Source organism: Sciurus carolinensis, chromosome 9 (genome assembly GCF_902686445.1).
Source record: "Sciurus carolinensis chromosome 9, mSciCar1.2, whole genome shotgun sequence".
Classification (NCBI taxonomy): domain Eukaryota; kingdom Metazoa; phylum Chordata; class Mammalia; order Rodentia; family Sciuridae; genus Sciurus; species Sciurus carolinensis.
Genome location: NC_062221.1, coordinates 43,585,169 through 43,601,609, shown reverse-complemented (window position 1 = coordinate 43,601,609; position 16,441 = coordinate 43,585,169). Strand labels below are relative to the sequence as shown.

Here is a 16,441-nt window from a genome sequence, read left to right as displayed (position 1 = left end):
TGGCAATATGGTCAAGTTCTGATGAGGACTCTTGATTTGGCTTTCAGATAGCTGCCTTCTCACTATGTCCCCACATACCAGAGAGGCAGAATAAGCTCTCCGGTATCTCTTCTTTTAAGGTCTCTGATGAGAGCCCCACTCTCATAACCTTATCTAAGTCTAATTATCTCCCAGAGGTCTCATCCCCAAACATCTTCACATGGTGATGTCCAACATATGGATCTAGAGGGGACATAAACCTTCAGTCTATAACAATCTCATTGGCTGTGCTACAAATTGGGGGTCCTCCTCTGCAATTCACCCTTTACAAAAACCTCCAGACACAAACACGCACACGCACACACACACACACACACACACGCAAACGCACCAATCCCCCATCCTAATTAGAAATCCACACAAGTCATTGCCATCACCAGGTCCTCACAGTGGAATTTTCATCTAACAAGAATCATCACCACGAAGCATTATTTGATCTCATCAGTGCATGGCTAGCCTGGCAGAAACTGGGTGTCATGGAAGTGGTCCATCTGTGCCCTCAATCTCTGGGACAATGTCTGCCCTACCTTTTGACTGGTCCAGAAACTGATGACCTCATTTGTTGACGATTCAGGTCTGATGGTGTGGAAGCAGGTTGGGCCTATCCAAACCTTCCACATTTTCTCAACATTCATAACTATGCTTTTCTTCTCACATTTCAAAGGGCACTTCTGACCACTGAGGGACTTGTACATGATTGTATTTTCATGTGCCTAAAGGCAGTTTTAAAACCATAATCGAAGGGATTCTTAATATCTAATGAACGAACGTCCTCTTTAGAATCAGCCTCAGTTCACTCTGCTGACTGCAAGGAATTTCATCCACTTTCCTGTGTTCACTTCTATGAGAAGTTATAGTTTTTGTAAGATTGTCCCAAGGAGTTTTAATGGACTTGAAGTGAATGAGGATGAAGGTTTCCAGGGACCATAAGTATATCCAAATACTGGCCTCTAGGTTTCATATTTGCCCAGTCATAGCTTCACAAAGACAGATTGAGTAAAATTGGATGGAAAGGTAACCTAACTTAATGAAGTAAGTAATGAGCTAGAGACTAGAAATTATTCCTACTTGGTACCATTAACTGTGACCCAGCAGCTCTCAACAGTATTTGTAAGTTCCTCCTAGGTGTCTTCTTTTTTTTTTTTTTTTTTTCTTTCTGGTCAGATATCAAATGTCATCCACTCCAATGTGGAGACACTGTGTTGTCCTTATTGTTACCCTGATTTGTGATACTTGTTGGGAAGACTCTTGCCCAAGGCTGTCTTTGGGTACATCATTCTATGGCAAGTCACTTAGCCTTTGAGCTGTTTTTTTCTTATTTATAAAATAGGTGATGTCTGCCAACCTCACGTCGCAGAGTTGTAAGATCAAAAGTACATAACCCATGTCAAAGCACTTTGGGAAGTATTAAGGATTCTTGAAGCTTTAATTATTTGTATTGGTTTTAGTTTGCTTTGACAAAAGGGTGGTTTTGCATGTCTTTTTCTTCATATAAGCTATGTACTTTGAAATTACTTATTTTTCAGAAATTTAGATTTTTCAATTATCCTCAATGCTAGTAACTGTGGCATGATTTTGTTTGTCCACAAAGGTAAAGAATCATCCATTTTGAACACAAACATTTTCATCTAAGTCTAATAGCTAAGACATTTAGTGTCTTACGTCTTCAGAGGTTTTTAATTCATTTTGACATTGTTCCTTAATGGAAATGGCTTTGGAATATGAAAAATATAATGCATTAAAACTTTAGCATTCATAACTGCAGCAGACTCCTTGGCATAATACCACGACCAGAATCAGTTACACCTTTTTTAAGAATTACCACATTTCTATTAAGTCACATAAATGATTATAAATATGCAAATTCCTTCATAATACTTAGGCAATGCAAATAATTCTTATGATTTATTCCCTAAAAACATTGAATATCTAATCACCTTATAAATATTAGGTTTGTATTATCTACCTCATATCTTTAATTAGAAAGAACGTTAATGGCAAAATATACTGTTTTAGGTTATCGTTGATTAATCCAATTTTCAATTTTCCTCCACTGAAACAAAAGATACATGTCTTTGCTCTCCTCAAAAGGCATAAAAAAGAATAACAATTTACCTTCTATAGGAGCATATTAAATATAAAGTGAGTAAAAAAATTATAAAACTAATAAATCACTCTTCTCAATCTCTGAAAAATGTCAAAATCAAAAAAGAAAATCTTAACCCAAGCATAGTAGAAAAACAGAGTAGTCCTGATTATTAAGTAGATAGAGAGTACATGTAGAAGATTCCACTCAGGAATGGAGTTTAGGAGAAGCGCATGGATAATGTCCTTCCACGTGAAAAGAACTTTCAGGATTTTGACATTGTGTCACCTGCTTTACAATTGAGGAAACTGGCTCAGAGTAGTGATATAGTTATGTTCACACAACTAGGGGATCAGGAGAGAGGCCTCAAAATCAGATATCCAGGCTATGATTCCAACACTTTTTCACTAAAGACATTACATCTCCTTGAAATAAACGTTCGATCCTGTGGGAGACAACATGAAAATGCGTCCATGGCTGGATTCAGTTTTAAATATGAACATTCAATGTACCAATGAATTAGACTAAGAAAATTAATTGTGAAAAGTTTACTAGGCAACATGAATTTCTACCTCTCGCTGCAGTATGGTCAACACAGTGGGTAAAAAAGACAAAGGACTTTCCTGGTCTGAGGGTGGATTCCACGTTCACACAAGGTTTTCCTTTACACTTCTGATAGGACTCTCCTTGTCTTTATAGATTGCTCTAGTAGGCATACAACACGCGGCCAAACAAGGAAGATTCTGTCATTTTAGGAATTATAATCACCAGTATTCCACCTTTCCTTTCCTTTTTTTTTTTTTTTTTTGTTTGTTTGTTTTTTTGGTGACTTCCAATCCTACTGAACACCAACTCCATTCAACCAGGATCCTTGAAATGATTTTTATCCTAATCATTTTGCATGACACTCTGATTTTCCATGTGTTAACTTTATTGGCTGCTGTCAGTTTCAAACCTTATGTACGGTGCTTGCTGGGCTAAGTGTTACAGAGTTAAAATAAAACCTCTGGCCATGCATGAAGCCCCCTTCACAGGATGACTTGCCAAAAAAATGACCTAACTAACCATGTTTTTAATACCTCTTTAACTTCTTCCAAGTGAAGCATAAAAATTGTTTATACATGCACATTTGAAATGAACAGTTATATGTTTCTACCCCCTTGTTTTGCAATTAATGTCTCTATGTGTTTTGCCAAATGGAAATTCATTCCAAATACTTGGACTCTGCTTTTCAGCAGCATTATACAGTGCCACTTATTTGCCAAACATTTATCCAAATTGCTATTAAATCTAGGCAATTCTCTGACTGAAGCCTTCATTTGAACTTGCTATTTACCTAACCTTCATTGTACCGGTGTGAGGTTTTAGCTTCAGTCTTGGCCACTTTATTACACTCTCTCCAGCAGCTAAGGAGCCCTTTGATCACTCCTGAAGTCTCATTAGGAGGGCTACCTCCCTTCAGATTTAGCCTTTACTAGCGCTAGATGTTTGAGCTAATTCCTTTATTTTTCATTATTTCCTTTATTTTCTTAAAGCAACAGCATTAAAACATTCTGTTCACAGTAGGTATTAATTTTCATCTTTTTCACTTTGTCTTTCAAAAACCCCTATCTAGTATAGGTAGAATTTTAATCTATACCTTTCTGATAACCCAAATTGCATTTGCCTTTGGGCAAGGGAAGGATGGGTGATTATTAGTAGTCAACTATATTCTTTCCCTAGTGTCTTATTCATATGGAGCATTTCCTGTTTTGTTATGCATCCAACAATCAAGCTAACAAAGCACTGTTGCCTTCCACTATTTTTATTTTCTTGATGTTTGGGAAAATTACACTAATAGATTATGTTCCCATGCAGGCTGCAGTTGTTTCTGCTCTTTGAGTTGAGTCACTACACCACTTTCCTACAACTAGCCCCATTGTTTCTTTTAAAGAAGGACAAAGAAAGCAATTTTTCTTTAGAAAGAAAACTGTTTCTCCTCCAACTTGCTTTCCTCCACTTGACAGAATGCCATTGTTTAGCTCCATGTTGAAGCTGAATAGTAAGCCAGCTCTTTCGTCAGTTCAGGCAACGGATCCCAAATCCCCCATTTACCACCATCACTCCTATAGGTTTATAGATTTTCATAAAAATGATTAATCAAAAAGAACAAATTGGTGAAAATAGAAGACATTACTTGAATGGCACAGAGAGATATTAGGGCGAAATAAAGCAAATACAATGCAATGGTGCCTAACCTTCCTTTATTTCCAAGATTCTAAAAAATGCCAGCTTCTAGAGGTTGCTATCAATCAAAATATGAGAATGGCATTTCAGAAAGAACGGTTTTCTAATTTCCAGTTGAAGTTCAGATGATCTTTAGTAATACTAGTTTCTAGCAGTTTTTCTCCTTAGAGGAAAGTCTTAAAAATCACAAGTCTGCTCTCTCAGATTTCTGGGGGGGAAAAAAAAATCTGTTTCATAAGTACTCACAAACTAAAATAGTCCTTATCAGATACTAAGCTGGAAGGTAGTGTTTTGTTCTCAAACTTCTGTTTGAGATAACTTGAAAATTTGGGCAGGCACCTAGGTAATTCATATTTCTAGGGCCAAATATCCAGATTCTGTGAATGAAGCCCAGGGCTCTGTTAACTGCCTAGTTAACAACAAGCTAAGAGATTCTGGTGCATGACATCCTGGAGGAATTCTGCCCTAAAGGTCACCCTGCCTTTCTCTTCTGAGCACCAGGATGTGTGATGTAATTGCCAAACTTATTCCTTCTGTGACTTTCTCAGCACCCTCCAAACACAACAGAAACCCAAGACCTTTATTTTAACCCTTATGTGCCACCCATATCAGAAGCACCTTTTCCAAAAGACAGGCATGAAAATTTTACAAATTTTGTCTCTCCTACCAAGCCGTATAGTTTGTATGAAACTTTTTGGAGAAGGTAATGTTTCCTCTTTTGTGGAAAGCAGTAGCAAAGACACAAAAGTGTCTTTATCCTAAGTTGCCTCCCTAAGAAAAGCTTAAAATATCAGTAGATTCATGATAGGGAGTGGAGGGGAGTTCTGCAAATGTAGAGAAGTCTGCTTCAAGATGGATCATGTCAGTTGTTGCAGAGGTCCTCAGAGGCAGAGGGGATTGTACGAGGACAGGACTCAGTGCATAAGGCCATCCAATGAAAACTAAAGAGGGAAACAGAGCCAGAAGTTTCATGTAAGCCATCAGGGTAAATAGAATTCAACTTGCACCAAACATTTCTACATAAATAAGAGAGTAAGCAACTCTTAGTGCTTAGGATGCTATGGTGACGCAGATACAGTCACCTCCTCTAGGTAGACACAGCCTCATGAGATCACCACGAGGAGAGCACCAGTACAATTTCAGTCCATCTTTTCCCCTCAGCCCAGCTCCCTTAATGCAGGGCAACCAGCAAATTCATCTCGACAGTCCTGCAGAGAGCTCCCTTTTATGTATATTCACCTACTGGAAAAAAAAAATGTTTAGACAATTTTCTAAAATGATAGAAGGATTTACACTAGAAACTGTGGCTTCAAAAAATGTAAATGTATTATACCAAGCCCTGACTTCGGTGCCCAGGGAGAGGTCTATTCCTGTGGTTCTGTTCTACAACATTTCCTTTCACTGTGAGACCAGGGGAGCATGTGTGCGTGCTCGGGCGTGATGGAGAAGTTGCAGTACGCCAGCCTCCTCAGCCAGCTGCAGAGAGTAAAGGAGCAGTCCCAAGTGATTAATCAAGCAATGGCAGAGCTAGCAACCATTCCCTATCTACAGGACATCAGTCAACAGGAGGCGGAATTGGTAAGTGTTTGTTTTTCTTTGTTTAAGGCTTTCCCAGGCCCTGAGCCAACAGAAGAGTGATATGGTCTGGGGGAAAACGAAGTTGTGATAATAAATGTAGCCTGAAGGCAAACTCCCTAACCCTCATGAAGCATTCTAATGAAGAAACTGGGAAAGTATAGGGTGCGTGCCTGGTTTTTATTTGCTCACATGGACTAGCTTCCATTTTTCATAGCAACGACTTTGTGACTTTTAAGACAGAAAGGAACTGACTATTCATATTGAGTATTAGGCTTTTTACTTTAATTTCAATAAAGTTTTTCTTAAAGGGCAAGGTATATAAACATGATTCTCTTCTAGGGAAAATGAGAGGATGAAGGAGATATGCATAGAAAAACAACTCACGAAATTGTCTTTGATATTTTCTTAATCACTTCTAGTATTACCCAATATTGAAAGGGCCAAAATGGCACATGCTAGTACATTTATGTAAGTCAGTAAAACATTGTTTATTTGAGGGGAAAATGTAGTAGGTGAAAAGAGCTGCTTTTTAAACTGAGTTTACTAGTTTCAGAAAACTGGACCTTTCGACCTTATATGGACCCACTCATAACTGGTTGAAAGAAGTCACAATCTTCTAACAGATGTGTATATTATAATCATAATTAATATTAGAAATTGTAGCACCTTATTTGAAAAACAAGTACTAAACAGCAAGTTGCCCATTCAGGGAAAGGTAAAATGTACTCTCTACAGAAATCCTAATGTGCTGTAAGGAAGGGTTCTTTGCTTTGAAACTTTAATTGAGAGTAGCTAAAACTAATTACAGACCTGAATTGAACTCACATAGTAAAGACGAGAACAGTCCAAACTGATTACCTGTAATTTTCAGATAACTAAAAGAACTCTCCCTCTTTGAGCTTTTTAAGATATAACCAAGAAATCATCTGCCAGGATTTATAATGTTCATCTAAACCTGTTAAGAGTGTATTAAATAAATACTCATATGAAATGGTCTGACTTGTCAAATAATAAAACTATGCATACTAAAGATGAAAACTATGAAATAAATCTATTAATCAAAGAATTGCTAAGTCAAAACTGGCAATAAGACTTTCTATGGTTTTTATGGTTGTGTGCGGAGCACCTTCTAAAAGGCTAAGTAAGTGTTTATCCTGCCATTCATAAGCCATTCAGGAGTGCAGTAAGTATGGAGCTTTCAAAGTGCATATTATAGCCAATTTTACATGATTAATGCTCCTCTGAGATAAGAGGAAGCAAAGAAAATGTTAATTTAGGAAGCCAGCAAAATGTTGATCCTGTCTTCCTGAAAAGCACATTCAAGATTTAAATGAAAAATACAGGGGAGTTCTCTGCACTTAGGTCTTCTTAACCAAAGTCTATGGTTTTTTTGGGGGGTGGGGTGTTGTTGCCTTCCTCCCCCTACTGGAAATACTTATTTTTCAAAATATACACAGAGCACCAAACTGGTGTATTGACATTCCTTCCTAATATGCAATTTTTCAGTATCTGAATCCTTGGGAAATGGAATTTCATGGGATATTTTCATAATTTACATGCTCACCAAAAAAAAAAAAAAATTAGATATCTATGGATATGTCCATGCAAACCATACATTTGAAAAGTATGTATCTTGTAAGATTTCATCACCCTAAGCAATAGATTTTACTTTCCAACTTCCAAGTATGAGTTAACCTAGAAAATAAATCCTAGTAATACCTCTTACAGTGCTATATCAACAGTGACTGCTCGACAGAAGATATTTGAGCCACTCAACTCTCCACCCTCTTACTTAATCTTTGCAATATCCAAAGCACAGAGAGATTATCGAAGGGTTCATACTAAGTGATGCCACAGTGAACTGAACTGGTATCTGTTCTTTTTGTAGAGAATTTTTTTAAAACTATGAATATCACATGACTTGATGAAGCTTTAACTTTGCAGCCACGTAGGCATCATGTGTACAGGATTGTTGTCAACTGGAACATTTGCAGGTACTTCTTCTGGACGAAGTGTGGCATGTTTAAAAAAAAATGTGGCATGTTTTTACATGCCTTTGGCATGTAAAAGGAAAAAGAAAAAAACTCTTGGTTATTTCAAAATTTAACAAAGAAAAGAATAGTAAAAGAACTTAAAGGAGTAATATTCTTTAAGAGGCAATAAAACAGCACAATTTTAGTATTGTCCTCTGGTGAGCTTTTGCATGATGCCTAGAATTATGATACATTAGCCTCAGGAGAAAATACTCAAATGCATTCATGTACTACATGCCATTTCCTGGGAGAATTAACTACCGCCTTCATTCTTTACAACCCAAATCTGTTTTTAACAAAACATCAACATTTACTACAATAAAACCTATACGTTTTCTACAAATTTTCAAGAAGAATCTTCCCATTGTTTCAATATTTTATATCCGCAATAATACTCAGTAATGACTGAAGCAAAGATGAGGTGGCAGTGTTCATTGTGGGAAAGATGAGTAATAAAATCATCAGCGTACAAATGATTTTTTAATTAGGTTTTAATCTGTGTATTTAGAGAAGTTATTTCTGTGTGAATTCCACACTGATAATTTTTATCTTGGTGCCACAGCTGCAGTCGCTAATGGCAGATGCTATGGACACCCTTGAAGGAAGAAGAAGCGATAAAGAACGTGTGTGGAATACCATCCAAAAGGTAAAACTTTGAACTGAAGGAAAAAGATATATTATTCTCAAGGAAAATGCCCATCTTGGGTCAAATCTGTCTAGAAGATAAAAAGAAAGGGAAATGGAAAAAAAAAAAAAAGGAAAGCTCTTTAGTTTATATTCTGTTTTCTTTTTTAAGTACATGCAGCTCTCTCCCTGGAATAAAACCAAAATCAAATATGGATTTATTTAATCTGTTCCCTCAGGTCAGCTTCCTTTCCAACACACTGGTCATGTGTTTTCATGATTCTGCTCATTTTCATATTGTTTGTAAGTGTCTGCTTCTCCCAGATTGATTGTGAGAAATTTTTAAAGTCTTTTCATCAGTATTTTAATCATTCCCCAACTATTTCCCCCAGTTTTTGTCATTTGAGAAAGAATGGCTACATTTCAGGGAATAGTGAGTGACACACTGGTCAGAAATGGAGGAGAATTCCTTCCTGGGCCACCGGAGCTCAAGCCCTACAACACACCTGGTCCCAGGTACTTGGGAGAGTTGTGTGACTCTAAAGGACCCACTGAAAAATGCAGGCGTCTGTAGTGTTGGGTCTCCAGTCCAGCTCCAGGTAGCAAATTCTGACAGTCTGCCCCACATTCAGTCTCTTCCCATCACTATCAGAACCCACCAAGAGAGAATGGTGTCAAGAGATGTGGAAGGAGCAGAACAAAGAAGCCTTCAATTTACAGCCCTGAGGGACTCTGGTACATCTGAGGAAGCCTGTGTCTCCTGAAATCAACTTAGTAGTGCTAAGATACATAATAAAACATAAATCAACAGAACTGAGCAAACATTTGTTGACTATCTACTGTGTTGGAAAACACACTAGGTGTTAGGGATATTGGACTAGAAAAAACAGACATGGCCCCTGCCCCTATGCATGGACCACACCATTTAGACAGCTACTGATACCTTTATTGAGTATTACAGGGAAAAAAAAGTAGATATTCAGGGACCTGTGGAAACAGTCGGTGAACCACCTGGTCTAGGAGACCAGAAAAATCTCTCTCTGAGAATGTGGTATTTATACACTATTTCAAGGTTGTCTTGTAGTCATCCAGGTGAAGGGTGAGCTTTCCAGAGGGAGTTGTTTGCAACAAGAGCACAAATAAAGTGTGGCACCTCACAAAGCTGACAAAAGACTAAAGTAAAGAAGATATTTCAGAACGAAGCACAGTGGCAACAGAAGTCAAGTCCCAGGTCTTATAAATTGAGCTAAGGATGTGGAATGTTTCCAAGAGTATATATCTAGAAGATGCATTGAGGACATCTGCAGCGCTGCAGTGAGAGCAGGTTGAGGCGCTACAGAAATGTGTGGAGGGGAGTCATTCAGAGCTGATGGCCATCCAGGGGAGGCCTGGTGAGGGCGTGGCTGAAGCTGGTGGGCACAGAGGAGAGAAGCAGACAAACAAAAACATACTCAGGAAGCCAGAGCTGTAGGTCTTGTTCACTGATGGGACACAGGAATTGAGAGAATAGCCAAAGTGAAGAAGGATGCCCAGATATTTGTTTGAGCGATTGGGCCGGGATAGGGAGAGGTTTGTTAGTGCCAGGCACTAAGGAAGGAAACTGTCTTGGGTACAGCTTTTGGCTGAGAATATAAATTCCTTTAGAGTCCAGTCAGGAGACAGAAACTACAACAAATATTTGAATAAGAATTTAATATGAAGACTGGTTAACTATGAAATTATTAATTAGGTAATTGAAAAAGCAAAGTAGAATAGTAAGTTTTCATAAAGGAAGCAATTAAAGAAAGCAACCACCATCCCTTAGGGCTAGGGAACCAGAGAAGGAATTGAAATGACTACAACTTAGAAATTTGGTGCAGGGACCCTGCTGAGCCAAAACTCAGACCTCTATTAGAAGATCCTGCTCAGCTCCTCCTGGTATCTCTGAGCTCAAAGGAGAGGTCCTAAGGGCTGGAACCCAGACCTCCCAGAAAGTCTAATTTGTGGGGAGTGATAGGGAAGGCAGTGTTAATGGAGGTAATTCTGCAACTTTGGGGAAAATTACATTCCCCTGCTACTCCAGAAAAGAATGTGTGCTTCTAGATCGAAGGTTTGCTGAAGAGATGCTTAGAGGAGCCCCCAGGCAGACAAAAGTAAACAGGAAAATCCTTTTTTTCCTCCTCTAGTGTCCACTATTGCCAGAAACTAACATTTGGCAAAGCAAAAATTGGATTTGCCAAGTGTCAGAATCACAGAGCAGACCACAGAAAGGTACATTTGGAGTTGAGAGACTATAGGTTAGTAATTGGCACAAAAGTCCAATTGAAACTCAGGTGCTGGCAAGATATCCAAGGGAATGTACAGAAGTCTAAAGTTCTGGATAAAAGACTGAAAGAAAAAATTTTTAAAAAAGACTGAATGGAGACAGAGATTTCTTGGTCATTGACTAATTGGCATTAAGTGAAATCATTTGAGTGGGTGATATTACTGAGAAATAGTGTATAAAATAAAAAAAGAAGAGAGCTTTGAAGAGCACATTTCAAACTTAGGAAGAGAAACCTACAAAGGGAACTAAGAAAAGCTAGGTAAAAGGGATTAAGCTAGAGGTCAACCAAATCCTTGCTAAAGACTGGGTTGTCAAGCAATGTAAGCAAATGTTTCTGTTGACCATAAACTCAATGTTTAAAATGGGGTCAGCAATTAGACCCCTATCCCTCACACTATACAAAGGTCAACTCAAATGGATCAAAGACCTAGGAATTTGACTGGAAATTATGCCAGTTCCTAGAAAAAAAATGTAGGACCAACTCAACAAGATTCCTGAAGCTCAGGAAATAATGCCAAGGATTAATAGATGGGATTGCATCAAATTAAAAAGCTTGTGTACAGCAAAGAAAACAATTAAGAACATGAAGAGTAAACGTACAGAATGCAAGAAAATCTTCACTAACTTGTTTTAGTCATCTTTTTCACTACTGTGACAAAAAGACCTAATAAAAACAACTAGAGGAGGGAAAGTTTATTTGGGGGCTCATGGTTCAGAGGTTTCAGTTCATAGACAACTGGCTCCATTCCTCAGGGCTTGAGGTGAGGCTAAACATCATGGTGGAAAAGTATAGTAGAGGAAAGCAATCAAAACATCATTCCAGGAAGCAGAGAGAGTAACTAAGCTCAGTTCAAAAAATATATACCCTGAGGCATGCTCCCCAATGATCCACCTCTTCCAGTCATACCCTACTGCCTGCAGTCACCACAAGTTAATCCTCATAGTGAATTAAAACACTGATTGGGGGGCTGGGGATGTAGCTCAGTTGGTAGAGTGCTTGCCTTGCAAGCCCAAGGCCCTGGGTTCAATCCCCAGCACCACAAAAAAAAAAACAACAACAACAACAAAAAAAAAAAAAACTACTGATTGGGTTAAGGCTCTCCTAACCCAATCATTTCACCTCTAAACTTTCTTGCCTTAGCTTTACACAAGAACTTTCAGGGGACAACTAATATCTAAACCATAATATCTTCTGACAGAGAATAAATATCCAGAATATTCAAGGAAGTCAAACAACTTACCACCAAAAAAACAAACAACCCCCCAAAAAATCAATAAAAGGACAAATGAACTAAGCAGACACCTCTCAGAATAAGAAATATAAACAGCCAACAAATATATGAAAAATTTCAACATCTTTAGCAATTAGGTAAATATAAATCAAATACTACACTGAGATTTCATCTCACACTAGTCAGAAATGGCAGCAATCGAGAATACAAATAATAATAAACAATGGAGGGACATAGCGGGGAAAAGAACACTTTCACACTCTTGGTGGAATTATAAATTAGTATAACCACTATGGAAATTAATATAAACGTTCCTCAAACACTTTATTTTATACACTGTTTATCAGTAATATCACCCACTCAAATGATTTCACTTAATACCAATCGGCCAATGACTAAGAAATCTCTCTCTCCATTCAGTCTTTTCTTTTTTTCCCTTTTTTCTTTCAGTCTCTTATCCAGAACTTTAGACATCGGTACATTCCTTTGGATATCTTGCCAGCACCTCAGTTTCAATTGGACTTTTGTGCCAATTGCTAGGCATGTAACCACCATAGGACCTAGCTATACCACTCCTCAGTGTCTATCCTGAAGAATTAAAGCAATACATGTGTGACCATGTTTATAGCAATGCAGTTCACAGTAGCCAAACTATGGAAACAACCTAATTCTCCATCAACAGATGAATAAAGAAAAAGTGGAGTGTTATTCATCCATAAAGATATTATGACTGATGAACTAAACCTTGAACACCTCTTCAGTGGTCTCACAGTATAACATATTACTATCTATGTATCCATTCTAAAACAAATGGCAAATGTGGCAAAAGCTATAATAATTTTATTAATATATGCATTCATAATGAGTATATATTTAGGAGAAAAAAGAAAAATGAAACTATATCATTTTGCAAGAAGATGAATGGAACTTGAGAACATTATGTTAAGCAAAATAAGGCAAACTCAGAAAGTTAAAGGTCGAATGTTTTCTTTCATATGTGGAAGCTAGAGAGGAAAAAGGGAAAAAAAGGGGTGGGGATCTAGGGAATCTCATGAAAATGGAAGGGACAGCAGTAGAGAAAAGTGACCAGGGGAGGAAATGGGGAAACACTGGGGAACAACAGTGACCAAATTATATTGTTATGTCATGTACATGTATTAGCATGGATCAATAATCCCACTGTTGTGTATAATTACAATGCACCAATAAAGAATATGGGATAAATGATAAATCAACATTTCTTATCCAAATATATTTTTGATAATTTAATGTTTCTTTGAGAATATACCTTATCAAAAATATTAATTAATTTAAAAATTATTTTAAAATGAAATAAAATGGGGTCAGCAAATACAATCTGCAAGTCAAATCTAACACACAACTTATTTTTGTCAGTAAAGTTTATTACATACAACCATGTCAATCATTTACATATTGTCTACATCAACTTAGCTAAGTTGACTAGTTATTGCAACCACTGTTACAGATCATAAAGTCCCATATTTACTATCTGGCCCTATACAGAATAAGTTTGCTATACTCTGATTTAGAGCATTATGCCTCCCAAAAATATTTGCATTTGTATAGTAAATATTTGTTTTTACAAATCCAAATGATGTTAGGGCAACAGTCCAATTATTAAATTATGGAGACCAGTCACAAAGCTGGAAAAGAGTCTAGCATCTATCTATATCCTGTAGACAACTACTCACTCCACCTCACTGTAAGCTAGTATTTTTGATGTCCATGTTCACAGGAAGGCTTAGCCTGTGGATTCTCACCTTGTCTTAATTTTGTTATCTATTACTGTATAACAAACCACCCTGTTACTATTTGGGTATGAGACATCCCCAAAAAGCTCCTATATTAATGAAAAAATGTTTGGAGGTTAAATGATTGGATTGTGAGAGCTGTAGCTTGATAATCAGTTCATTCTAGTGTGAATGGACTGGGTTGGTAACTATAGGCAAGTGCGGTTTGGTTGGAGTGGCAAGGGGACACGTCCTGAAAGGATGCATCTTCCCTGTGGTCTCTTTTCTCCACCCCACCCCTTTTCTTTTTTTTATTTTTTACTTTGTTCTAATTAGTTGTACATGACAGTAGAATGCACTTTGACACCTTGTACACAAATGGAACACAACTTTTCATTCTTCTGGCTGTACATGGTGCAGAGTCACACCCATAGGACAATCATACATGTATACAGGGTAATAATGTCTGTCTCATTCTACTGTCCTTCCCATCTCCACCCCTCCCTCCCCTCTGCACAATCCAAAGTTCCTTCATTCTTCCCTACCTACCCCCACTATGGATCAGCATTCACTCAGAGAAAACATTCAGCCTTTGGTTTTTTGAGATTGGCTTATTTCACTTAGCAGGATATTCTCCAGTTTCATCCATTTACCTGCAAGTGCCATAATTTCATTGTTCTTTAAAGCTGAGTAATAATCCACTGGGTATATGTACCACATTTTCTTCATCCATTCATCTGTTGAAGGACATCTAGGTTGGTTCCATAGTTTAGCTATTGTGAATTGAGCTGCTATAAACATTGATGTGGCTGTGTCACTGTAGTATCTTAATTTTAAGTCCTTTGGGTATAAACCCAGGCATGGGATAGTTGGGTCAAACGATGGTTCCATTCCAAGTTTTCTGAGGAATCCCCATACTGCTTTCCAAAGTGGCTGCACCTGTTTGCAGTCTCACCAGCAATGTATGAGTGAACATTTTCCCCCACATCCTCACCAACACCTATTATTGTTTATATTCTTGATAATTGCCATTCTGACTGGACTGAGATAAAATAAATCTTAGAGTAGTTTTGATTTGCATTTCTCTAATCTTGAGTTGATCAGTTTTCCTCTGCTGGACCCTTCCCCCATGGTGAGCTGCCTTACCTTAGCCCCAAGAAATGAAGTCAGTCATCTATGAACTGAGACCCCTGAAATCATGAGTCCCAAATAAACTTTTCCTCCTCGCAGTTGTTCTTGTCATGCATTTTGATCACAGCAATGCAAAAGCTAATTAAAACACACCCGAAATATAGTGGTGTTTTAAAGGAACAATTTAATATTATTGGACCTCGGTGTTGACAATAACACTAGGTAGCTCCTACAATTACTCTATCCGATAGTTCAGTCCAATGGCTTCTGGGTGAGGGTTAGAGTCCTGTACAGGTTGGAATGATCTGCACCCCGAGGTGGCTGGCTCACATAGCTGACAGTTGGCACTTATCACCTGAGGCAGTTGACTGGAATGCCCAAGTTTGACCTCTCCATATGAATTCAGTTTCAAAGAGCATTGCAACTGGGTTCCAAAAGGAACCATTTCCAGAGACAGGAAGTGAAAACTACCCATCCTCCTAAAGGCTAGTCCCAGAACTGGCAGACCAACTCCACCATATTGATCAAAGCAATCATAGACCAGCCTTGATTCAAAGAGCTGGAGGAATAAATTCTTCTATCAATGAAAAGGTGACATGCACATTCAGTAAGAGAACAAAATAATGGAGACCGTCTTGAGGACAATATACAGTAGCAGTATGACTCTGTGACCCAGGCTGGAAAAATACCTTCAAGCAAGCAGGAGTTAGGAGGATGGTAAAGTCAAGGCATCCCAGACCTCGAAGATTGTGACACAACACAGCCCCTGCACCCTCTGGTGTCTAGGAAGACTCACTGGTGAGCAGCCAATCTTTCCAAATTAAAAGACCTGGTAATGATCATAGCTTTCTAAATGGAAGCTCCTGAGAGGTCTTTAGGAAGATGTGAATGGGAAGGAAAAGGGTGCCAAATTTTTCCCAAGGGCTTTTAATTTGGTTAATGTGACTCTACAAAGGATGATCGTATCACTTTCAGACAATTCCGGTAGCAAGTAAGTAATTTCCTTTTACTGCTACAGAGTTAATTTGCGTGTGCAGGAAAAAAAAATAATTAAAAAAAAAAACCTAATTGTACAAGCTACACTGTGTTCTGATCTCACTAGAAGTTGATATCAACATCACCACCTCTGAGATCTGTTATCTGTAATAGAAACAGCTGTTGTACCTAATGAAAACACTTGAAATTTTCATCTGAAGCAGCAGAATTATAGCAGAAGCTCCTAGTTCCACATAGTTAAAGGGTCTGTCAGAATCCCCATTACCTAACACAATTTTCTGGGCTCCACTTTGTTATAGGTCTATAAAAAACCTATCAAGATGAAATCTGATTCATGAGAGCTGACCTCCTGTCTACATTTTTTGTCTTCTTTGAAGTTTCCGTAAGAACCCAGAAAGAGAGGGAATGAAACTGTCATTTTTTTTCCTGATTCACCAGAA

General features: G+C 38.0%; 1 protein-coding gene across 1 annotated transcript in view; it reads left to right on the top strand.

Annotated features, from left to right (window-relative positions):
- Spata16 (spermatogenesis associated 16) overlaps nucleotides 1–16,441 on the top strand; it is a 241,235-nt gene that overhangs the window by 207,230 nt on the left and 17,564 nt on the right. The window contains exons 8-9 of the mRNA XM_047565397.1: nucleotides 5,765–5,929; nucleotides 8,525–8,608. Coding sequence (XP_047421353.1) covers nucleotides 5,765–5,929; nucleotides 8,525–8,608 — 249 coding nt within the window. The remainder of the gene's footprint in view (nucleotides 1–5,764; nucleotides 5,930–8,524; nucleotides 8,609–16,441) is intronic.